Consider the following 26,160-nt stretch of genomic DNA (forward strand, 5'->3'; position numbering starts at 1 on the left):
TAAGATGAGAAAGATGACAGTTTTATTTTTCATTATCTATAAGTATATTTTAATGTGTTTTTATTTATGCGCATACCCTTAAGAAACAGGCCAGGCCTGATGGCATGCCTTTAATACTAGCACACATGACACAGAGCTCTCTAGAGTTTGAGACCAGCCTGGTCAGGGAATTCCAAGACAGCCAGGGATGTGCAGTTGAGACCCTGTCTGTTTCTATCTCAAAATCCATTTTGGATCCTACCTCCTCGAGATAAGTAATCATACTTTTCCTCCTTCATCCTCTCTTCATCGGGTATACTGCTATCTGAGCCCTTCCTCTTATTTGGGCGAACATTTCGTTGTTGCTGTTGCTGGTGTGTGTTCTGTTTTGGGACAGCAGCTTGAGAATTCATTGCTGGTCTGGGACTATTTGCTTGAGCACGTGTATAATGACCCTAAAAATAAATCAACAATTATATTACTATTTGATTTCGAATAGTCTAAGAAAAAGTATTTTATAAAACTGCATTACTAATAACATACATACGTGAACAGCGTTGATATTATGACTGGCACGAGACCTTCGTCGTGATGTAATGCCAATATTTTCACCTTTTAACAAAGAGTGAACGACATCATCTAGAAAGGTCATTTGAACCATAGAAGGATCGACATTCTGTGGTTCTAGTACCTAATCCATGACACAAAACAAACATTAAATCTAACAAACTGACCAGCATAATATTAGTACAATTTCTTTACTTAGTTGAACCATTTACAAATCAATTTGAGAATTTAAGTTTGTAAGATGCCACCTGGTTAGATAATCAATTTCAATTACAGTAGATAAAAATCACCTTTTCCCTATACATTCACTATAATTCTTAAAAGGAAATCTCAACAATGAAATGTGATGTGAGAACTATGTTTTGAAAATGTACAAAAAACTACTTGGGAAATATGTATTATTGGGGAGAAGAAAAAAACTGAAGTTTTAGGAAAGTTAAGTTTTAATTTGGAAAAAAAGGGCTAATTAATTAGGGACCAATTTTTCTCAGTACTGAAATAAATGTGACATCACCATCAATTTCTGATCTAAAGTGGCTTCTATGTAACATCGGATACATTTAAACTTATTAGGGCTATAAGATGAGAAACCCTATATAGTATTTACTAACCTGCAAAAAATATCTTTTCCAAAAGACTGCTTGAGAGGCTGGGATTCACGGTTAGAAGTAACATGCACTTAACACACGAAATGTGTGTTTAATATGTGCAAAGCCCTGGGTTTGATCCCCAGCACCAAAACTGTAATTATTTACCTGATCATTCATAACGATCATGGTGCGGGTGAAGAGGTCATGATGAGTAATTATGCCAGTAAACCACTGGGTGGCAGAATCTTGTCTATATACTCTCACTCTGTATCCATTTAAAGAATAAGGACCTTAAAAAACAAACAACAACAAAAAAAACAAAAACAAAACACAAGGGATATCTTAGGTGAAGACATTTCCCATTTAGGTATACATAGGAATTACCTTTTAAAAGCAACAATGTTCTGTGACAGATGACTTAAAACTTGTTAAGTTTTAAAAATGTCTTAGAAGACAAGTATCTTTTATCTCAGAACATGAATCATTATAGACACTGCTACACACAGAATAGTTTTACAATCATAAACACAATGTAAAGCCATAGTGGTCTAAAATACAGTAAGGATGTAAATCCAGTTAACCAGTTTTTAGAAAATGAGCTTATGTCTGAAATGGGAAAACAATTTGTAATTTGATTAATGGGACAGCCAGGAGAAACTAAATTGTAAAGCCCACACCAAACACAATCTGGAGCCAGCCTCACGTATTTTTGCCAACAATAAATAGGGATTATTAATACTTTACTCTTTTCTCCCTAAGTATGCAAGTAAACAAAAAGTCATTTTTAAAAATTAACTTGCTTATATGATCAAACGATAAAGTATGGAGGGAAAGTAGAAATGGACAGAAACATCATCTACCCACAAGTGAACTTTTCTGAATCTCTGGATTTTAAAGAATATTTTTAAAAATCTCTTTAAACAGCAATATTAAACACATGGAATTTGGAACCTCCCTATCTGCATCTGATAATAAGAAACCCCACCCACCCCGGATAACAATAGTATGGTCACTTCATTTAAAAATAAAACATTGTATTAAAACATTAGAATTAAAGGTGATGACTACTGGACAAAACTTGATTAGCAGAGGTCTGATAGTCATTGGTTAGGAAACAGATGAATGAAGTCCAGTTTATTTACTTAGTTTTAAGTTTAAAGTCTCCATGGGGAAAACATAAAGAGCACTTTATGCTAACAAGGGTTTAATACTCAGATGATCTGCTGTTGTCCATATGCACATAAAACAAAAGTTGTATCTTCAAGAGTACTGCTTATTAATACTTGATTACATGAATTTTTGTTTGTGAGACAGGGTCGCACTGTAGGGTGCTGGCTGTCCTGGAACTGAATATGTAGTCCAAGCTGTCCTCAAACTTACTCCACAGTGATGGAATTAAAGACTGGCATGAATTTCAAAGACTTAGATAATTATGGGAACTTAACAACAAATTTTATTCTTTACATTCAACAGCATATCAACAGTTCAAGACATATGTATTAGTTTCAATCCAGTTTCATGACAACCTTATATTTGCCATATGATTTTACTGCTATTAAAACAAATTACTAGGAATTATAAAGTAGCTGTGACTTGAAAATCACATGTTAATAGACAACTCTGTAGCTTACTAAACAAAGGAAACAAAACTGAAGCTCTATTGTGGTAAATGCTGTAGAAGGTAGACAAACATCTTATCAGATACCAACAGCATTCTTCAAAGGAGTTGAGTTATAACTTTGGGCAGCACTCCACTGCAAATAGTGCTTCTTTTTCCAGGAAGAACACACCTTGAACATTCCACATTAGGGAAATTTCCCTGTCAACAAAACAACCGTGTAGCTCTAATTCCATGTACAATTAATCAGGGAAATTATGAACTTTATCAAAATGTTTATGGTTTGCCAATTATTCTCTGGCAGACTACAGGCAATTAAAACTATTACATTGCACAAAACTGAGTAATCAAAAAAAAAAAAAAAAGCTGGCTTAGTTTCAAAAATGATGTGTAACTTCAAAACAGATACCTTGCATAAAAATCTCCTGAACCTTTTGTTCCTTCACCCAGACTTTCACTTCTGCATGCAGCTGTGGGTTGTCCCTGAGTACCGGCTTTAGACTGTCAATGTCATCCTGAAATTATAAATAAAAAGAAAACAGCCTGTTACACTTTGTTAACAATAGTGCTATAACTTACTGTCTTCTATGTTCTAAGCATATTATCAAATTCCTTAATATAAAAAGCATAAATTCATAAGCTAGCTTCCTTAGCAACTGTAACAATACAGCACAAGTATGTAAGATTTGATCCTTCAGCTGGGCGGTGGTGGCGCACGCCTTTAATCCCAGCACTTGAGAGGCAGAGGCACGAAGACCTCTATGAGTTCGAGGCCAGAGAAACCCTGTCTCAAAAGAACAAAAAAAGAAAAGAAAAGAAAAGAAAAGAAAAGAAAAGAAAAGAAAAGAAAAGGAAAGGAAAGGAAAGGAAAAGAACATAACACTTCCTTGGGGCTGGAGAGATGGCTCAGAGGTTAAGAGCACCCACTGCTCTTCCAGAGGTCCTGAGTTCAATTCCCAGCAACCACATGGTGGCTCACAACCATCCGTTATGAGATCTGGTGCCCTCTTCATGGAAGCAGAATGTTGCATCCACAATAAATAAATAAATAAATAAATAAAATAAAAAAGATTTGATCCTTGACAATTATCACCATATATAAAAGTGGCACAAAACAACCAAAATTGGTTCTGTGAATCTCTTCATTAAGACTATCTGAAGTTCAAATTTCTGTCTCCCAATTCCCTTATTTACAATGCAGTTACTAACATCTGTCATTTATCTTGATAGGCTTTTAAAAGTAATGATACTATTTTTCCTAAAATATTCAATTCTTGTAGTAATGGTGTACATGCAATTCCAAAACCCAAGAAGAGGCAAGGGGTAAAAAGTTTAAAGCTAGCCAGAGCTATCTAAGAGATACCCAGTCTCAGAAGCAAGCAAAAAGTCAAGACACAGTGTGACTCACACAATTATAGCAGTTAGAAGGCTGAGGCAGGACAGCTCCAAGGTACAGGCCAATCTGGTCTGCAAGCGACTATGAGGAAAGGAAGCAGAAAGGGAAGAAAAAGGAAAAGGAAAAACTGGAGAGGTGGCTTTGCATTTCAGAAGAACTTGTTGTAGAAGACCCAGGTTTGTCTCCTTGGACCCACAGTGAGTAACTAAAGTCCCAAGGGATTCAAAATCCTCTTCTGATAGACAGCAGACACATACACCACACAATGAAGTAATTTTTAAAAAACGTACAATACCTTTCATACCTTTAAAGACACGAACTATAATTACCCGCATAGTAGATTTTTTATTTTTGCTAATACATATTTTTTTTCTAAAAGCAAGTTATTTGGGTACCACCCCCTCATTGGTGACCACCCCCTTTCTATAAAAGTTCAATTGCATTAACTGAGAAAGGAAAAAATTTGCTTCCTATGGGAGCCCCATACAACTGTCTGGATCTTGGGATTGTATAAAACAGAGAACGTGAACTGAGGAGGAATATACATCCATTGTTCTCTATTTCTGATTATGAAAATGATGTGAGCAGCTGTTTCAAGCTCCTGGCACTTTGGCTTCCCTGCCATGAAATGTGAGCAGAAATAAGCCCCTTTTCCTTTAAGTTAGTTTTGCTAGGGCATATATATATACCACAGCAACAAGAAAAGGAACTAAGACAGAAACAGAAAACTATGGAAGTGGGAAAGTGAACACATCACAGTGCTAGAGCACTTTCCGAGCATGCCAACTTCAACCCTGCTGCCGTGGCTCACCACTGTAATCTAAGTACCAAAGAAATGGAGGCAGGAAAACTGCAGCGTGTTGTGGATTTTAGCTTAAGATGTGTTGCATTCATTTATGCTGTGGAACATTTGATTAACAATGCAAAGATGTATCACATTCTTTTACGATGCATTTGTCTAACTCTAAAAGCTGTCATACTGTGCCTGTCTAAAACACCTGATTGGTCTAATAAAGAGCTGAGTGCTAATAGTAAGGCAGGAGAGAGAACTAGATGGAGCTGGCAGGCAAAGAATAAACAAGGCAAAGAAAAAAAGGAAGAGGATGCCAGGGTCAGCCACCCACCCAGCCAGCAATGGAGTAAGAAGTAAAGAAATACATATAGAATAGAGGAAGTTAAACGCCCAGATAATTTAAGAAAAGCTGACTAGAAACAGTAAGAGTAAATCTCCATGTATTTATTTGGAGGCTGGGTGGTGGGACCCCAAAGAGCAGAGTTTAAAAACAAACAACCCAACTACATCAATGAGTTCTAAGACTGCCTGGTTTATAGTGAGCTTCAGGCAAGCCTGGGATTGAGTGAGACTGACAAAAAACAACATTATCTATACAGGGTATTTAGCAGTGTAAGAATCACTAATCCCTAGAACTCGAGAGGTCGAGACAAGTGGAATCCCTTTTGATTCCAAGGACAGAGTGTTGTAGTACAACCTTTGAGATTAAAATTAACTGCCTACATCGTACAAAGCAAACTCGGACACTGAAACATCTGCTTCCCATTTTGTGTGTATGTGAGTATGTATATATGTGAATGTGTTTTGCATGTATGTATGTACCACATGTGAGACTGGTGCTGGCAGATACCAGAAGAGGGCACTGGGTCACATAGGACAGGCCATATAACTAGTTTGTGAGATACCATGTAGGTACTGGGAATTAAACCTAAGTCCTCTGAAAGAGCAGCCATTGCTCTAAACTGCTGAGCCATCTCTGCAGCCCCGATTCCCATTTTTATTAGATTTTTACATGCACACAACATACTGTTGAAGAAACTGTAGTGTTCATTTGTGTTTTTTTTAAATTTTTTAACCAAGGTTCACAACAGAAAGGCCTGATACTATAACCTTTATTTAATAACTAAAAGGGGATCAAACTACAGTATTCTATGTTTTCAATGAATATTTTGAATGATTATCTTAGCTAACTTTGATATTCTGGCTTGGATAAGAGATTCTGATTTACAGCTCTCTCCAAAGTGTTAACACAACAATCAGTGTTTGTTCAATGGAATTCCAGTCATGCTGAATGCTTTGAAGCTAGCTACTCCGTGTGGAATATTAGAAACTGCATCACTGCCTTAAACTCTACTTATATACAATGAACACTTCCACTCTTAAACACTGCAATACTGATGCTGGGGAAAAGTGATACTAAGTAACACAAAACCAAACTTTAAGCTCATTGTAAAATCGAAAAGACAAACTTCACACCATAATGAAAAGGAAGTGTAACAATTGAACAAAAAGGTAATGATAAAAATGCAAATCCTTTATGATTTTCTATCACAGGCCAGTATTTTTATCTAGAAAATAAGGTTATTTTCCCACAGGAAAGTTGCTTTAGCAATGGCTTTTGAAAACATTTGTCTTGCTAGGCCTAGTCATGCATGCAGTTAGTCCCAGCACATGAGAGGCGGAGGCAAGTGGATCTCTGGGAATTTGAGGCCAGTCTAGTCTATACTGAATTCCAGGTCAATGAGAGGCAGGCCCTATTTCAAAAAGCAAGCAAGCAAGCAAGTGAGCGAGCAATGGAGCAAATAACAACCCACTGTATCTTGGCTGAAAACATCACTTTCATTTACACCATTATTTTTCCAATTCAAACCACACTCAAAACCAAAGTCCTGTCTGCACGGTTTATTTTGTGATCACAGTTTTATGCAACAGATGCCATGCCTTTATTATGGCAATTCATCCTCAACATATATTGTAGCATCAAATAATGTCTCCATTTTACAAATGTCACAGAGTTATGAGCTGAGTCATCTGGCTCCCAAGGCCAAGTTTCAGTTGTCAGAGTACTACCCACCCTATTTTTTGTCTTGGGGTAGTACATCAGGACTGACAATATAGACAAAGTGCTCTATCACTAAACTATTACACTAACCCTACTGTGTTGTGTGGTATTTTGTTTGTGTTGTGACAAATAAAACTTGCCTGGAGATCAAAGGGCAGGGCTAGCCACTAGTTAACCATAGAGGCCAGGTGATGGGGACTCACACCTTTTACTATCAACACTTGGGAGGCTCACGCCTTTAATATCAGCACTCAGAAGGCGGGGAAAGTAAGTGATAAGGTGGGGCAGAGACAGGATCTCAGCTTTGGGACAAAGGAAGAAGACAGGTAGGAAGCAACTGACTGCTGCTTCCATTTCTCTGATCTTTCAGGTTTTTACCCCAATATCTGATTTCTGGTTTTTATTGGTAAGATAAGATTTATGAATCATCTGGTGTCCAACTTTTGGGGCACAAATTCATGAAATATTGACTTATTATAAAATACCATCAGAAGAAACTTTAAACCATTTACCTAAAAAAAAAAAAGTCAAATCTAAAGTTATTATTACACACAACAATGACCTAGTTTAGAAATGTTGTTGATCAAACCCTTAAAAATCCTTTGTGTGTCATTAACACTTTTCTTATGATAAAAACTACTTATTTTTAAAAACTCCATTAAACCCAGAGTTGAAGTCTTGCTTAGAAGAATGGATTCCAACTCCAGTATCAAAACAGAACAAAACAAAACATCAAAAGACCGACAAGTTATGGCTACAGTGACGGTTCCTCAGGTTAGGTGAACCCAAGCTATTCCCAGCGCCCCCATCTAATATCTTACAATGGCCTGTAACTCAAGCACCAGGGGTTTTGAAGGCCTCTTCTGGCCTCCAAAGACATGTACATGTGTACACACAATAATAAATATCAAGATAAACCATATATACCCACAGTGAAGAACAAAACCAATAAACAAAAAGTTCTCAGTTAAAAGAACTATAAGAAGCCTGGCGTTAGTGGTGCACACCTTTAATCCCAGCACTTGGGAGGCAGAGGCAGGCGGATCTCTGTGAGTTCGAGGCCAGCCTGGTCTCCAGAGCGAGTGCCAGGATAGGCTTTGGAGAAACCCTGTCTAGAAAAACAAACAAACAAACAAACAAAACCTGTAAGAATTTATTAATATAGTAACAATTATACTGGGTACTATTGATATAAAGTTCTTACAAAACCACACTGCTAGTCACAAAATTTTTAATTTTTGTAACATTTTAAAAATAAACATTAAGTAATAAAATTCAAAACTAAGCTAAAGGAATACTATTTTCTTTACTAATCAACAGATGTTTTTTAAATATGAATCATGTATATTTGATGATAAGCTTTTAGGGGGAGTTAAACCCAGAGCCTCACAACATTTTAAGCACGCATCTACAACTAAAATACATCCTCATTCTTTCAAGGATAAAGTTACTTGAAACAAGACAATACATACACCCCCCACACACACAACAGGGTTTCTCTGTGTAGCTTTGGAGCCTATCCTGAACTCACTATGTAGACCAGGCTGGCCTCGAACTCACAGAGATCCGGCTGCCTTTGCCTCCTGGGCTCTGGGATTAAAGGCGTGCGCCACCAACGCCCGGCCAATGTATACACACTTTTAAATAAATGACTTTTAACTTGCAAAACCCTAGGCAAATTTTCATAGTTGATATGGTATGTTAAATAGGATATTAGAGGTTAGGTACCTTATTTCACTAATATTACAACTTAACAAAAAAGGTGGGGTGAGGTGTTTACATGTCGTGTAAGGCCCTGGCTTCTGATCATGATCACAAGCGCACACACAAGCACACGCACACACCATCAATATATATTTTTTTTAAAAAATGTAACCAATCTCTTGATTATCAACAGAAAGCTTACTTGAAGTATCCTGGTCCGACAACCCATCACTTTCGTAAAACTTTCGTCTATATTGCTTCCCTGAGAAAGGGCTCTATGATACTTGGTTGGGCTTTGCCAATGACTCAACTGTAACTCACAGCAAACCATGTACACTAAAAGCTTAGCATCCTCGACTGCTGATATTGTCACTCTAAATTCACCCTAGATGACTACTTTTGTCTCAACACAAAGTAAAAGCTGCCTCTTATACTGTGATTCGTGGCATAAACCAATTTTCAGTCTTGCCCACCATTTAAAAATGGTCTAAAAACAAAATAAGAACTGTAGAGACAGATTGGTCAGATTGGACAGATGGTAAAGGTGTTTGCCATCAACCCTGAGAACCTGAACCAACACAGCAGAAGCAGCAGCTCTCCTAAATTGTTCTCTGACTTCCACAAGCTGGCTTGGCATGAGAAGTGTGTCCCCTGTCATAACCTAAGAACTCTCACCCAAAGGACTGTATCTAGGGCCTCCCTCATACAGCTAAGTATGTTCTGAGACCGAGCACCATTCCAGCCAGTTAATCTCAATTAACCCTAGCAATAACTGTGATAATCATTTTATTCCCCAGAAAAAACATAATCACAAATTAAGTCATTTCCCCCAAATTGTCCACTTGCAAAGTAAATAAGCAAGAATCTGTATCAAGGTACTTTCTACGTTTCCTTCAATGATTTATGTACTTGTAGAATGAAAATTGTGAAAGCTCACTGCTGGGTTTCAATAAATTATCAGTAACATGTTTTTATAAAATGAGGAAAATTCTGTCAATTTAACAATAAAATTTATAATTTACCATGACCCTAAACAATTTTAGGACCAATATACGAATTTTATTAAACTACAACAACTAAATAGCCTTACTTCCCTGTTCGGTAATATCTTCCTTCAAAGATATCAGCAATGATGGGTGTGGTGGTGCTGCCTTTATTTCCAGCACTTAGAGGAGGCAGAGGCACCCAGATCTCGGACTTGGAGGCTGGCCTACTTACATAGAGTTCCAGAGTAGCCAGGCCTACAGAGTGAGACCTGTTTTGAAAATAAAGGAAGTAGTCTGCCAGGCAAGAAGAACAAATAATCCATGGGGGTTTTGTTTTGCTGTTTCAGTTTTTTTTTTTTAAAGTTAATCTTCAAAATGAAAGCCTTTGATAAGAAAATTGTGAAGAAGTGTAATACTTTTGCATTTTGACAATTTGCCAAGTATTATTAGCAATAAGGCCTTCTGTTCTAGGATACCAAGGCAAGCCATAATATTAAAAAACAAAGTTAAACCAGATGTAATCCTGCAATGCAAGCCTTTAATCCCAGTACTCTGGGGAGGCAGATGTTTGATGCTACCTTAGTCTACATGGTTGAGTTCTAGGACAGTCAAGGCTATATAAAAGAGAAATCCTGTCTTTTTTTCCTTTTTAAAAAGACATTTAAAGAAAAATGTGTTTCTTTCTAAAAGACAAGAACAATAATATTCTTTTTGATAGCTTAAATAATACTGGTGAACTTTTTAAAAAAGGCCACTGGATGGGGATGGCATACACCTTTAAGTCCAGCACTAGGGAGGCAGGGGCAGGAGGATCTTTGAGTTCAAAGCCAGCCTGGTCTACAGATCAAGTCTAGGACACTCAAGAGTTACAGGGACACCCTGAGTGTGTATAAGGCAGTAGGGTGTGTCTAGAAGGCAATTTTCTTTCAAGCCATTTATTAGCAAGTATTGTACACAGCTGAGTCACCTACTTACAACATCTGTTGACCAGAATTTACTATCTGCAGCTTCCTCAAACTAGGCCTGTTGAATGCTTTTTAAAGTCATAACTGAAAATATTCTTACAGAACAAAAAAAAAAAAAATCCATGACAGGGTTCAACCTCAGTGAAATTATAAATCTGCATAGAGTCTTCTAACAGTGCATGATGGTGTGTTAGCTAGTTTATGTCAACCTGACAAAAGCTAGAGTCATCTGAAAGGAGGGAACCTCAATTGAAAAAATACTTCAATAAGATGCAGCGTTTTTTTAAAATTAGTTATTGATGAGGGAGGGTCCAAGTCACATGAAGCAAGCCAGTAAGAAGGACCCCTCCATAGCCTCTGTATCAGCTCCTGCCTCCAGGAACCTGCCCTGTCTGAATTCCTGTCCTGACTTCCTTTGATGATGGAAGTGAAAGCCAAATAAAACCTTTTCTCAAGTTTCTTTGATCATGGTATTTTGTTGCAACAACAGAAAGGAAATACTATATGTAAAATTCTGCCTAAGATTTTCTGATTATTACAGAACAAATTTGAAAGTTCTAATACACTTTTCACATAAAATGAACATTCATTTAAAACATTTTAAATATAAAACATAATGAATATAATTTCTAAATTAATCCAACACTACAAATTCCCAGAGTTTTTTTTTTTTTTACTTTTTCTTCATATTTCTATGGAAAGTATAAATGTACATACACCTGAGAACTATTGTACCATTTCTTTTAAGAATGAGAACAGTAGCTGCAGAGATGACTCAGTGATTACAATCACTTGCTACACCCACATGGTAGCTCACAACTGCCCATAACTCCAGTTCCAGGGAATCTGGTACCTTCTGGTCTGTGTGAGCATTAGACATGCACGTGGTACATATGCATGTATACATGGAGGCAAAATACTTATACAAAAAAGAAAAAAATAAATCTTAAAAAGAAAATGCAGTTCAAACTGGCATGATAAGCAATTCCTGGAGTTAGTCTTTTATAACATATTTAAATCTGTTTGCCTTGCTGATACCCATATAGAACAATTATAAATATATGAGGTATGTGTTGTTATAAAAATACCAATAACAAAGGGCTAAACATACCTCTAATACCAGTACTTTGGAGACGCACGAAGAGGATCACTAAGAGGCCATGCTGGGATAAATGTAAGTTCCAGCCCAACACGAATGAACGAACAAAAGAACGAATGAATGAAGGAACACACACACACACACACACACACACACACACACACACCCATAGGCAACCTAAAACTAGTTTTAAAGTAACAATAAAACACTTCAATAGCACAGTATTATTAAGGATGGCAGTATGCGTGAGTATTTAAAATTTCTTTAGAATGGGAGATGAATATTGGTCATGAAATGATTCACTGTTAACAGGTATATGGGAGTTGAATTTACTATTCTATGGATGTAAGAGATGGCTTAGCGAATAAGAGCACTGGCTGCTCTTCCAGGTCCTGAGTTCAATCCCAGCACCTACATGGTGGCTCACAACTGTCTGCAACTATACTTCCATAGGATATGATGCCCTCTTAATCTGTACATGCTGACAAAACACTGATATGCATACATAGAACAATTTATCACAAAGAAAATTAAGTCTTCATTGTAGCCTGTTATGCCCTACCTGAATACCCTTACAACTGTTAACACTCTCTTAATTTCTAGTGTTCTATTCTGTGAATGCTTACTTTATGTCCTTTCTATTTTCTATTCCAGGTGAAGATCTCTGGCTTCTTTTGGGCTTTATTCATTTACTTTACATGGACCTGTCTTTAAAAACTCTTTATTATACTTACTCATGTGTGCCTGCATGTAGATGACAGAGGGCAACTTATAGGAGTCATTTTTCTCCTGGGGATCAAACTCCAACCATTATTGGCAGCTTTGCCATTACCTGCTGAGCCATCTCACCAGATCTCTTCTAATCAACTTATCTCAATTCCACCCACCTTCACTCTTCTCCTCATCATCAGGAACACTAAAGAAAGCAACCAAGAAGTACTAGTAAAACTGAAGAAACACCAAATGGACTTATATTTGAGACAAGAAAAAAAGGAGTCAAGAAAAGTACAAAAATAGGTCTAAGAAAAGGAAGTTAAGGGGGTTCCTGCTTGTAACCTCAATTTCCTCTGTGTAGTAGGAGAAAGGTCATATACTAGTAGAAAAGAAGGAAGTTCAGTACAGTGATGATAATTTGGAGTAACTGTGCAAGGAAATACAAGTTCACAAAAGCATACAAAAGAATGTCAGAAGAAATCAAGGGCTCATCTGAAAGTGGAGACAGTATAGTGGCACTGAAATGGGATATGATTGATGTTTTCCTTCAGAGTTCAACACTGCACAATGCAAATGTAACATGGGCACCGTCCCACATGTGACACTTGAATTGAAGCCGGCATGGTTTGCAATATGGGCAATACTGGTAAGAGAAAAAAGATAGCCAGGTGGTGGTGGCACACATCTTTAATCCCAGCACTTGGGAGGCAGAGGCAGGCAAATCTCTGTGAGTTCGAGGCCAACCTGGTCTACAAAGCTACACAGAGAAACCATGTCTCGGAAAAAACAAAACAAAACAAACGACAATAACAAAAAAACCAAAAAAGCACTCATACACATTAAAAACAAAAAACAACAACAACAAAAGAATGGTTGAGATTACATATAGGACAGAAGAATCTTGGCTGGGGAAAAAAAGAACAAAATCAAGAAAACTAGGAGAATATAGAATTTAATAATTATGTGATCCATTATTTTTGAGCAGGAGTAAAATGTTTCACTAGCTGTGTATGAAATCTTGGGTTTATTTTGAGCTTCTCTCAAACTTCTAAGGGCTTCGTGAAAACATATATAACATAGATTGATATTTATACACAAAGGCAACCCCCAGCTTTCTATAGTACCAGGAACTTAAACCCATTAGACAGGCTAGGCAAGCACTGTACTTTTTCATTTCCTGAACCCACATTCCTATGGTCTGATATAAATACCACATATATTATTTTTACCACAAAAATTTCAGAACACGATGTATGCTTTTGGATACATTAACACATAGAAAATAGCACTAATATAATAGAAACACTACACTGTAGATTTTAAAATTATACAAATTAACACATGGTGCTGAAGGTCTATGTACCATGGTTGGTATAGAAAAACCTTAGTATGAAAGGAGCCCTAAGCTTGATAACAGCACCACAAAATGACATAAATATAAAAAGTATTATAACACCAGTAGTAGTCATTAAATTGAACCAGCTATACTACTGTATACCTTACCCAGCATTCTGATAGGTGAGATCTCTGCTACACTATTATGCAATGCTTCCCAACACTAGCAACATGTCAGACACATGCTACAAACTAATAAGGTTGCTCATACACGTGTGATAAACATTAAGAGAACTTTCTTCCAACACTAGGCTTAGTAAGTACTGGAAGGTACTACAAGTTGAAGACTATAGTACCCAATTGGGAAGTTCCACAATTAACAGTCTTCAGCATCTTGTGTAATAGGGGAGCCACAAGCAGTATGCAAGACACTTAATTTACTGTGGATTTGTGAGAAAAAAGATAAAAGTCATCTTTCTGTAGAGCTTTACCTATTGTGATTTTGATGACATACTATATGTGATTAAGACAGACTATATAATATCTTAATTGTGGGATTTTTATACATGAAGAAATGTTACAAATCTACATTTTGATTTATTGTTTGGATTACAGTAATCTGCATTAACAACAACAAAAGGCAACTCCCTGAGTGGCAAAAAAAATGCACACTATTAACTATGAAGCAGACTTATGTGTAGTACTGATTCCTAATAGAAAGCATCTGGACATAGTTAATTCAAAACAAAGCGAAATTACTGTTTCACACCAAGTATTGATCACTGAACTATTTAAGGACAAATGTGATAGAAGCATATTACTCAGTTAGGTTTAGCAAACAGGAAATCAGTGAGTAAAGTAAGCATCTGGTATGGAATTGAACTGAACAGCTAATAAGGACAATTAGGCAGCAAGGAGAAACAAACAGCTGAGATCCAAGATGCAGAAAAGCAAAAGCATTAGGATCTGGGGATGGAGCTCAGCAGCAGTGTCTGTCTGACAAGTAAATACAAGGCCCAGGGCATGATCCTAGGGGGCAAAAAAAGGAAAGATACTTCCTCACATCTAGAATTCTGTTCACATTTAGAATGCTGGAAGCACCTAATAGGCCATATAAATATTTTATTGTCAGCTGATAATTTCAAAACCAGCCAGACAATACTGCTTTGAAGGCTTCCATTTTCTAAACTATCTCGAAACTACAGTAAGAAAATGCTGCCTGGTATGGCAGCATGAACCTTTAATCCCAGCATTTGGGGGGGGGGGGGCACGGCAGATCTCTGTGAGTTCAAGGCCAGCCTGGTCTACAAATTGAGTTTCAGGACTCAAAAATGTCTCAAAAACCAGAACAAAACAGACAAACAAAACTTACAGTCTAAGGAGGCTGTGGACTGGAGAACACTGCAAAGGAGGAAGAAAGAGGGTTTGGCAATTAAGAGAAAGGCATTTACTACAGAGCCACAGGAAACTGCCCTTCAAAGCAGAATCATTAAATATCAATAGCACCAATGTCAATTTTGTGTAAACCTAGCTACACTATGGTGTCCAGGTTTTGGCTCAAATGTCAGACTACACGGTTCTACTTTTTGGATTTAATCAAAAATTCAGATTTTGAGTAACAGATTACTCACCACAATCAATTCAAGGTCTAAGACTGAGATCTTCCACTGCCTTTGGACTCAAGGTTAGCCTACTAGGTGGATTCTAGACTTTTAGTATCCCCAAATTTCACTGGCCAATTTCCCCTTCCCACGCCCTCACTCTGAGGTTCTGTTCCTAGGAGAAACCTAAAATACTATCCCGTATTGGGAGACATTCCTGTCTTTCAAATTTTCTCTCCCATCTAACTGTATTTTTGGTGCTGTGAAAAATCAAACAGAGAGCTTAAGCATTAGATCAAGTGCTTACCACCAAACCACATCTCCAGTCCCCCATCTAATTTCTAGTACAATCCTATTTCTTTTCTCAGACACATATCTGGTAGTTTACAAACACTATAAATAAACTCCTAATTTAGAACTTGCAGTATAATTCTGTAATTAGATCTGTACTGTACCCTTTCCCCTACCTTGAAATAGAATTCAGTATCTGGTCAATCTTTAACTTAAAATTACAGTGAATAGCCAGCAAACAGGTGAATGGCTACATGTTATATAGCTCAGCAACCACCAGATTACTCCTTCACTCAAACGTCAAACATTTATTTTCTGCAAAGGTTTAATCTATTGCTTCATAATTCAAACAGGAGTCATGAAACTAAGATTTCTCTGCAACATTCATAAAATTTCAGTGACAAAACAGCAACAGTTATGTCAGTTATTTTGGACAGACAACCATTTGAACAAATTATGTAGCTATAAGGAAAAGGGATTAATATCCTAATTAATTAAATCCTAACTAACTAAAATATATGAAATTAACATAAGGACAGATATAGACCAAGGGAATAGAACAGAAAGTACAGAGATACACTACAAATGATTAGCTCATTTTAATTGTAATTAATAATCGCTGTAATAGACAACCTTTCCAACAAGTAATGCTGGGTAAATAGGATATTTGGAACCATTTCTTAAAAAGGATCAAACACTTGAATTAAGGGCTATAAATAAGACTCTGAAGAATACATTCAGGAAAATCCTCCTAACACTGAATTTGGCAATAATGTCTTGGATGTGACACCAAAAGCACATCCAACAAAGAACAGACCACTCAGACATCATTAAATGAAAACATTCGTACATCACAGCATGTTATCAAGAGAAAAAAGAAAACCAACATAATGGTGAGAAAAGCTGCAAGCCATGTACTTAAATAAAAACTGTTAAGTACCTGAATATCTAATGTTCCTGACTCAAAGGGTTTTTTTTTCTTTTTAGTGAGCAAAGTACATTAAAGAATGTTCTCAAACGGTGAGAAGCTATCTGTCAGTAATTATGGGGAAATGCAGATGAAAACCACATTAAGGTATGGCTTTATTTATTCGAATGGCCGCCACACAAAATGAAAGAATATAACAAGCACTGATGATTCAAAGAAACCAGAACCATGTGTATTTTTGATAGACAAAATGAAATAGTGAAACCAGCATGGAAAGGAGCTAGCTATTTCTCAAACAGTTTGGTTATAGAGGGTGTGTGTGTGTGCATGTGTGTGTTGTTGTTCTCTTTTGAAGAAGTGAGTAACATTTTTGGCACAGTTGCACTCTGTAGCAGCTCAGGCTAACCTAGAACTGAATGTACAGCCCAGCAGATTTCAAACTTGCAAACCTCCTGCTTCAATCTTGCAAGTTCTGGAATTACAGGCAAGTGCTGGCTGGGATCACAGGTGTGCATGACTATGGCTGGCTCCAAGAAGTTTAAAACATAAAATCTCCATAGATTTCCACAACTCCACATTTTAATAACTATATATGCGTGTATGTGTATATATAAATGTATATATAATTAAATATATATGTATATCCAAAACTAAAAAGGAACAAATTATTCACAGTAGCATTATTCACCATGGTCAAAAGAAAAAAACCCAAATATCCTTTAAAATTAAAAATAAAATGTGGTATGAGCAATGAAAAATTCAGACACAAAAACAATTAAAGTCCAGCATTTGCTATAACATGGGTAAAAACTGAAGATATCTCAATAACTGAAATAAGTCATTAAAAAGAGATATTGTATAGTTTCTCTTATGTGCAATGTCTAGTATGAGCAAATTCACAAAGAAAGTAGAACACAGGTTACCAAAAGCTGAAGGTGATGAAATTAGAAAATAGAGAATTACTCATAATTAACATAGGTTCTGTTAGCGATGATGAAAAGGTTGTGAGACTGAGCAGTGGTGAGGTCTGCATAATACTGTTAAGGTACTTGAGTACCACCGAATTTCGTAGTTAAATGGTTAAAAGTGAAAGCGTTACTTTTTGTTTCCTTTGACCAAATGCAATGAGGACTAAGAGGCTGAAACCAGTAGGAGGCTGATTCAATTAGAGTTGCTTTAAAAAGATCTTTTTTGGGGACTGGGGAGATGGTTCAGTGGTTAAAGAACACTGACCAGTCTTCCAGAGGACCCAGGTTCAATTCCCAGCAACCACACGACAGCTTCTAACTGTCTGTAACTCCAGTTCCAGGGTATCCAACACCCTCATATGGAAATGCATGGAGGCAAAAACACCAATGCACATGAAAAAAAAAATCTCTTTTCAGCTGAGGGTGGTACTGCACACCAGTACTCAGAAGGCAGACAGAAAACAGGTTGTTTTCTGTGAGCTTTGAGGCTAGCTAGCCTAGTCTACAAAGATGAGTTCCAGACTACAAAGAAAGACCTTGTCTCAAATAAAACCCCTTCTCGTCACCACCATACCTTCAAGGGGGATAAAAGTTAAAGCTTATATAAGTGGACCATTAGATATTATGTATGCTGCCTGTTCATTTGATTTCCTGCATTTAACAACCTCTAATGTCCTACTTGGTTAGCTAAGATACAGTCCTCTTAATGTGGTAGAATATTATATAAGCTGTGTGACATTTGTTTAGCTCTGTGAAGCTCTGTTACTTTGCCTGTCTAAAAACCTGGCAGTCCTAATAAACAGCTGAAGGGTCAATAGCGAGGCAGGAGCAAGGATAGGCAGGGCTGGCAGGCAGACAGTATAAATAGAAGGAGAAACCAGGAAAAGAGAAAAAAGAAGCAAGGAGAGAAGGACCTCAGGGGCCAACCACGAAGCCAGACAGTAAGAAAGATAAAAGCCCAGAGGGGAAAAGTAGATAGGTTAATTAAAGGTAAGAAAAGCTGGCTAGAAACAAGCCAAACTAAGGTTGGGCATTCATAACTAAGAATAAGTGGAAAGTCTAGGGATATTGTACTGGTAAAAACTAGGTAGAGAAAAAAACAAAACAAAACAAAAAAACCAAAACTTAGCTGTGTAGTTAGGAAAGAAATCAACTATAAGGAAAACAAGAGAATGGTGTAAATACAAGATAATTCCCTTGTGACTGCTCACTATGGTACAGTAAAAATAACTGTTCTACATCAAAGCCTTAGGGGAAAGCTTCTGTTTTTGTTTCTGCTAGCTGTGTGAACCTTCAGATCACTGTCAAACTCCCTAACCCTCATTGTTCCCTTTCTATTTCTCTCTCCTTTCCCCAGGTGATGAGGATGGAATCCATAGAATCTTAATAGGCTAACATAAATATTACACAAAAATGTATTGGAAATTATTGTATTCTTAAAAATATAAATTAACATCACAAATTAATTGTGATTTTAAGTAATAAGGCTTTAGTAAAACTTTGCATTAGGGAAAAAGCACAAATAAATATTATCATCCTACTGTGACTGGGGGAAAAAAAACCCAGAAAATTCTTTCTCAAACACTAAGTAGTGATGGTGTCGAATTTTTAGAATCCAAAGCCTAAATGCATAATTTCACATGCTTTAAATTCTTAACAGCAGCCAAAATAAATAAAGGGGTGTGTGATCACCTTAATATATTTAAGATCAGGAGGGAACTACTATAGTGACTAGTTTTCCAGCTAGTACTGCAGAACAGCTCGTCACACTCTGGGCTATTTCCAAGTAAAGCAACCTGTCCCAGGCCTCCATGGATGTATGTTCAACACACCATGTTTGTTTGGTTTTTGTGTTGGTTTTGTTTTGTCTTTCCAGACACAGTTTCTCTGTACTGCTTTGGAGGTTGTCCTGGCACTCCCTCTGGAGACCAGGCTGGCGTCGAACTCACAGAGATCTGCCTGCCTCTGCCTCCCGAGTGCTGGGATTAAAGGTGTGCGCCACCAACACCCGGCCACACCATGTTTTTACAGTCTTCACAAGTAAACTTTTAATGACAGCATGTATGCATTGGAATTGCTGGTTTTGAAATAAACTGAATTTTAGGGTTAATGTCTCTTAAGAGACTAAAATAATCATAGTTTCAATTAATTTATGAGGCCCTAATAAGCATGCTTCGTAATTACAACTGAAATTAGCATTTCATAAAATTAGGTAGGCAGATGATATAAAAACAGCATACCAAAATTAATGTTAAAACAAACACACACACTATTTAGGTAAGGAAGCACAATGATTCATTTTAGTAACTGGTTCTCTTGTTTTTGAGGTCCATTTTTTATTATCCAGGCTTCAGCTTGGCTCTAGTATTACAAGCTGTCACTCTTGAGTAGAAATGGGACAAAGCCAAGAACTACATAAGAGTTGCTTCCTGCTTTGGCTTCATCTAAACCACCCCCAGGCCAAGCCTACCCAAGGATGCTAATCTTACCAAGCCAATAATCCATCAGTAGCCATTTCACAGCTATTGTTATGATCTGGTACTTCTTTTTTTGTTTGTTTGTTTGTTTTCCGAGACAGGGTTTCTCTGTGTAGCTTTGGAGCCTATCCTGGCACTCGCTCTGGAGACCAGGCTGGCCTCAAACTCACAGAGATCCGCCTGTCTCTGCCTCCAGAGTGCTGGGATTAAAGGCGTGCGCCACCAACGCCTGGCGATCTGGTACTTCTTATATCCTTGGCACAATAAACATGCTATAACCTCAATGTTCTGATTCAGCTTACTTCATTTTAGATAGGAACTTCTAAATTTCATTCAAATGGTAACACTGAATGAAAAAGAGAAATAAGGTAAGGACATGCCTTACCCTAGATATGGTGGAGAAGAAAGTTTATATTATAGACATATGGGAGAGGCAGGGACATCTGGGAGAGTCCAAAGTGAACATGACCAGACTGAGCTGGACCATGTGGGAAGAGGGGCAGCGGGAAGGAGAAGGGAAAGAGGGAAACCAGGTACAGCAGCCAGGAAGCCAAAGGTACAAGAGGGTGGAGTAACCAAAAAGTCTGGATCACACAGGAAAGAGCCTCTGGAGGAAGGACAGCCAAGCACCTAGGCTGGAGAGTTCAGGGTAGAGGATGGGGTATGCTGAGATCCATACTTTGTAACAGGTATGTTTGGGGGAACCTGACAACCAGTTCCACTTTGATATGTTAAAATAAGCACCTCAGTCATTTGTTCAGGGTTTGAAATTTAACAAACATGAATGCACACTGGAAATGGAAAATAAAAGGGAGATTGCTTGTGAAAATTTAGAGAATGTACTTAATTCCTGCCAAAATATAATTTAGAAACAGACACAGAAAAACAGGATTAAAAAGCTCAATAAGTGCTATTTAATCCAAACAGTACTGGTTCTCTAGTTTGGGAGGATTTTTCACTTGTATCTAGTACTCCATAACTCAAAAGTTCCTTCTTGAGATAAGCCCAGTTTTAGATAAGATGCTTCTTCTCTCAGACTAAGCCAACTATGGTTTTTAGCTTGACTGCTTCATTGTTGGTCAGAAATGGCTGTTTTTCACCTTGAACAAGCTGAAAGAAGTGGTAGGAAGGAACTTCAAAGGTCCCTAAGTACTACTTCATCCAGTGTTTAAAGGATTTCCCCAGGCCAAGATATTTCCTTCACAAAGTCTCCCCACATACTGAATGAAACAGGAGGGGGAAGGTCCACTGTCTGCCCAACATGTACAAACAGGCTTGTTTTTTGAGTCAGAGCATTGTTGAGTACCCGATAGACCCCTAACATACTACGGAAAGATAACAAGTATTATTAGCAGCAAATAGAGCTTGATTTCCTACCACCACCATGGGGAAGGGGGGGTGTTAATCATCATGAAATCCTACCTAAACATGCCTCTGAGCGACAAAAACCACGGTAGAAAATATGTTCTATAATTTTTTGGGTGGAGAAACAGGTTCCAGGGAAGACAAATAAAATCTTAAAATATGAACAGAGGTGAAGGAATGCCCACCAAGTGTGTGGATGGCAGGAAAGTTACAAACAACTACTCAAATGGCTTAAACACACTATATGGCTACCTTTTTAAGCAAGTGAGAAGCTGTTTAACAGGTCATTTCATTTTATTCTTTCTAACAACCCTGGTGTATATAATTGCCTGTATTTTGTAGATGTGAAAACTGTTAATGTAAAAATTTTTAACTCCCCAAGTCAAGATTTTAAATCATGACTGACAAGAAAGACATAGAAATCACTGTGGTTAATCACTATGCCTACATTCAATTTCTAGGGTAAAACATGTTAAATAATCAATTAGCTCCTTTTGATGTTGCAATAGCCAGCATACCACTGTTTTTATATTTGCTGGTTAAGTGTACTTAAAAATCTTTTCCCTCTTTTATCTGATCCTAACCTTTTTCTAGCAAGGCTGGTGTATCCTGATGTTTTCTAAATCTACTTCCTTATCACTGATTACACTGTCAATCAATCTTGACACAATTTTTTACTTTCATCCTTAATTTTATTCCCTTCCTGAGACTTTAAACCTTTAAATCATTTTAGTCTCTACTGGCTTCATATTCTTGAAGTCCTCCCAAGGCATTTTTGGCACTTTTAATTAAATCTACTTCAAGGAATTTCTTTTTATTTAGGGAGACAGGGTCTTCCTCACTGTCCAGGCAGGCCTCAACTTCACAGCTGTGGTGGTGCAAATTTCCACTCCAGAACTCTGGAAGCTAAGGTGGGAAGATTCTGAGTTGAAAACCAGCCCGAGTTACCTAACAAGGATTTACCAAACACAAAGGGGGAGTTTGATAGAAATATATCTTTTAATACCAACTCCCAACTTTGTCATTACCTTAAAATAAATTACACACACTTACTTTCATCAGGTCAAATCTTTGTTTCCCCTATAAATGTTTACAGTGCTTAAAAAACAAACAACAAAAACCTCAAAAGCTGCAATTCTCAACCTATGAGTCCTAACCCCCTTGGGGCTGAACAACCCTTTAACAGATGTTAAAGGCCTAAGCATGGCACTTTCTTAGCCCTCTAAAGTAACAGTAACAACATTTGTTACATAAGGCCATCCACATATCAGATATTTACATTAGAATTCAAAACAGCAACAAAATTACAGTTAATGGAGTAGCACCAAAAATAATTTTATGGTTGGGAGTCACCACAATATGAGGGGTCAAGCATTAGGAAAGTTGAGAACTACTGCTCTAAAGTATACTTCTGTACTATGGATTGGACTGACAATTCTTTTTTTTAATTTGAAGAAGCAACGCTGGGCATGATGGTGAACACCTTTGATCCCAGCACTCGGGCAGAGGAAGGCAGATCTCTTGAGTTTGAAGCCACAAACATCAGAACAAGTTCCAGGACAGGGGAGAGGGCAAGATGGCTGAGAGGGTAAAGGAGCTTGTGGCCAACACCTGTGACCTGAATTCAATCCCCCATCCACATGGAAAAAGGTGAGAACTGACTCCTTCAAGTAGTCCTCTGACTGCCACACACGCTGTGTCACACAAGCCCCTGTCCATACAAAGTAAAGAAAGAAATGTTTAAAAAAATAAAATAAAATAAAGTTCTAGGACAGCCAGAGATACACAGAGAAACCCTGTCTTGAAAAAAAAAAATAACAAAAAAATAATAAACAAGTGAACAAAAATAAGTTTGAAAAAGTATGGCACTTTCTTAACCCTCTAAAGTAACAGTAACAACATTTGTTTACTTTCTTTGGTAAACTAACAATATCAAAGAATGTTGAATACATCTGCTTAGAAACAAAATTAGGTTTCATTGTGCACCATTTTTATTATTTAAACAAAAAAAAAAGTATAGCATATGCCTAGTTTTAACCAAACCATCACCTAGTCCCCTTCTCCCCCCGGCTAACCGGAGACTATACTTTACCTTATTTATCTCCTGATAAGGAACCGACCAGTGACGGAAATTCATAAGCAACAACTGTGTGTCTGTTTGCTAACTTATCCTAGTCAATTGTTTGAGCTATTTATAGTAAGCCAGTTGTGCTGGGTGACAATTACCTTAAGAATCTCCTGAAATCTCAGCCAATATAATCAGTGGTGGGAAAATAATAAGTTGAAATAGGCCCAAACTGGGTTGGAGTAGAGTAGTAGAGTGCTGGCCTAGAACGTACAAGAATCTAAGATAAACAATTTTAATTACTGAAGGAATAGAGAAATTACAAGTATACAGGTAGACTCTCGACTGATGGCTCAGCAGTTAAGGAAACCTACTGCTCTTTCAGAAGCCTTAGATTTCATTCCCAGTACCCACTTCAGTCCTAGGGAATCTGATTCTTTCTCCCAGCCTTTCCGGGTACTAGGCATGCATGTGGCACAGACATACACGTAAGCAAAACACTCATACACATAAAAAAAGATTAAAAAGGAGAGGGGCTGGAGGAGGGAAGGGAGGAGAGTAGGGAAACTGCAGTTAGGATATAAAGTATAAGAGAAGAATAAAACAAACAAAACCCACCTGCATTCCAGTGTGGAAAATGCATAACAATCATAAAAAAGCAGAAGCAAAAAAAGTCTTGAGGGGAAAAAAGATAAAATAATACTCATCAGGCCAACATGATGGCTCAATGGGTAAAAGACACTTGTCACCACTCCTGACAACTTGAGTTAGAATTCCAGGACTCTCGTGATTGGAGAGAATCAACTCCTCTTCCTTCCACACAAGACATGGCTTATGTGCATCCACACAAATCATAAATACAAAGTAAATAACTACTCCTCTAAGTCTGTAAGCATTCTCTAGCTCAGGAGCTAAAGAAGTACTCTGGTTACCCAAGCCACCCTACAGCATTACTCTATCTACATACTATGTACAAGGATTCAGTGTTTATACACGACAAAGAGAAGAGTGATGACACCAGAATTTCATTCCTAACTTTTAGTTCAATATGATCCAGGGCTTCAAATTTAATCATTAAATTCTAAGATGACTATACCTTATGTTAGGGGAAACACCTGAGTATTATAATACATATTCGAAACAACATACAAAAAACGGGTTATAAATTTGGAGAAGCAAATTCTTCATAAAAATCTAGGAATTTTAACTAATGTCCTTCATCTAATTTTCTCTCATTACAATTGAAAGCAGAGGATTATCCTGAATATTAAAAGAACTCCTGGAAGTATCAACATCCCCCATGTCAAATAGCATTACAAAGCTATAGTAACAAAAGCAGCATAGTACTGACACACAAAAAAATAGACTTGTTGATCAATGGAATCAAAATGAAAAGCCAGATATAAATCCAAACACTTATAGACACCCTTTTTCAATAAATAAACAAATAAATAAATAAGCCAGAAATATACACTGGAAAAAAAAAAGAGCATCTTCTCAAAATAATGCAGGACAAACCGATGACTCAATGTAGAAAAATTCATATTAAATTCAGACTTCTCACCATGCATAAAATTCAACTCCAAGTGGTTATCAAAGACCTCAACATAAAACCACATACACTGAACCTGATAGGAGATAAAGTTGGGAATAGTCTTGAAATCCATGGCACAGATACTGAGATCAACAATTAATACATGGGACCTCATGAAACTGAGAAGCTTCTGTAAGGCAAAAGACACTATCATTCGGGCAAATGTCAACCTACAGAATAGGGAAAGAGTTTTACCAACTATACATCCAATAAAGGCTAGTATCCAAAATATATAAAGAACCCAAAAAACTAGCTATCAAATATAATTTAAAATGGGATATAGATCTAAACAGAGAATTCTCAAAAAAGGAAATTCAAATGGCTGAGAAACACTTAAAAAATATTCAGCATCTTTAGTCATCAGGGAAATGCAAATGAAGACTACTTTAAGATTTCACCTTATACCTGTCAGAATGGCTAAGATCAGAAACACAACTGACAGTTCGTGCTGGCAAGGATGTATAAAGTAAAGGCAGCACTCATTCATTTCTAGCCAGACTGGAAACTTGTATAGCCATTGTTCAGCAGTTCCTGAGAAAGATGAGAATCAATTTATCTCAAGGTCCAGGTATACCATTCTTGGGCATGCACCCAAAGGATGCTTCATTCTACCAGACACTTGTTCAAGCATATTCATAATAGCCAGAAATTGGAAACAAACTAGATGCCCCTCAACAGAAGACTGGATTTAAAAAATGTGGTGTATTTACACAATGGAGTATTTCTCAGATGACAACAATGAAATCTGCAGATAAGTGGATGGAACCAGGGGGAAAACAAAAACAAAAACATCCTGAGGGAGGTAACCTAGACCCAGAAAAACAAATATGGCATGTATTTGTTTATATGTGGACATTAGCTGGTAAGTCAACAATAACCAAGTATAGTGATTATTTATGATTTAATAAAGCTTGCCTGAGGATTCAGAAAGCAAAGTCAGCCACAAGCTATAGAGGTCAGGCAGTGGTGGCACACACGTTTAATCCCAGGACTCAGGAGACAAAGGCAGATGGGTCTCTCTGAGTTCAAGGCCACCCAGGCTTACACAAGACTGACTAAGTCT

General features: G+C 37.3%; 1 protein-coding gene across 10 annotated transcripts in view; it reads right to left on the minus strand.

Annotated features, from left to right (window-relative positions):
• Positions 1-26,160, minus strand: part of Jmjd1c (jumonji domain containing 1C) — a 165,739-nt gene that overhangs the window by 43,871 nt on the left and 95,708 nt on the right. For 5 of the 10 annotated variants that reach the window (XM_027395050.2, XM_035451969.1, XM_027395046.1 and 2 more), the window contains 4 exons: positions 3,164-3,269; positions 1,302-1,426; positions 527-670; positions 242-434 (listed from right to left, as the gene is read on the minus strand). In XM_027395050.2, coding sequence (XP_027250851.1) covers positions 242-434; positions 527-670; positions 1,302-1,426; positions 3,164-3,170 — 469 coding nt within the window. In that variant the 5' untranslated portion in view covers positions 3,171-3,269. Of the gene's footprint in view, positions 1-241; positions 435-522; positions 671-1,301; positions 1,427-2,845; positions 2,939-3,163; positions 3,270-26,160 lie in introns of those variants that run through there. The other 5 variants (XM_027395047.1, XM_027395051.2, XM_027395048.1 and 2 more) reach the window with 5 other exon arrangements.

The sequence above is a fragment of the Cricetulus griseus genome (genome assembly GCF_003668045.3).
Source record: "Cricetulus griseus strain 17A/GY chromosome 1 unlocalized genomic scaffold, alternate assembly CriGri-PICRH-1.0 chr1_0, whole genome shotgun sequence".
Classification (NCBI taxonomy): Eukaryota; Metazoa; Chordata; class Mammalia; order Rodentia; family Cricetidae; genus Cricetulus; species Cricetulus griseus.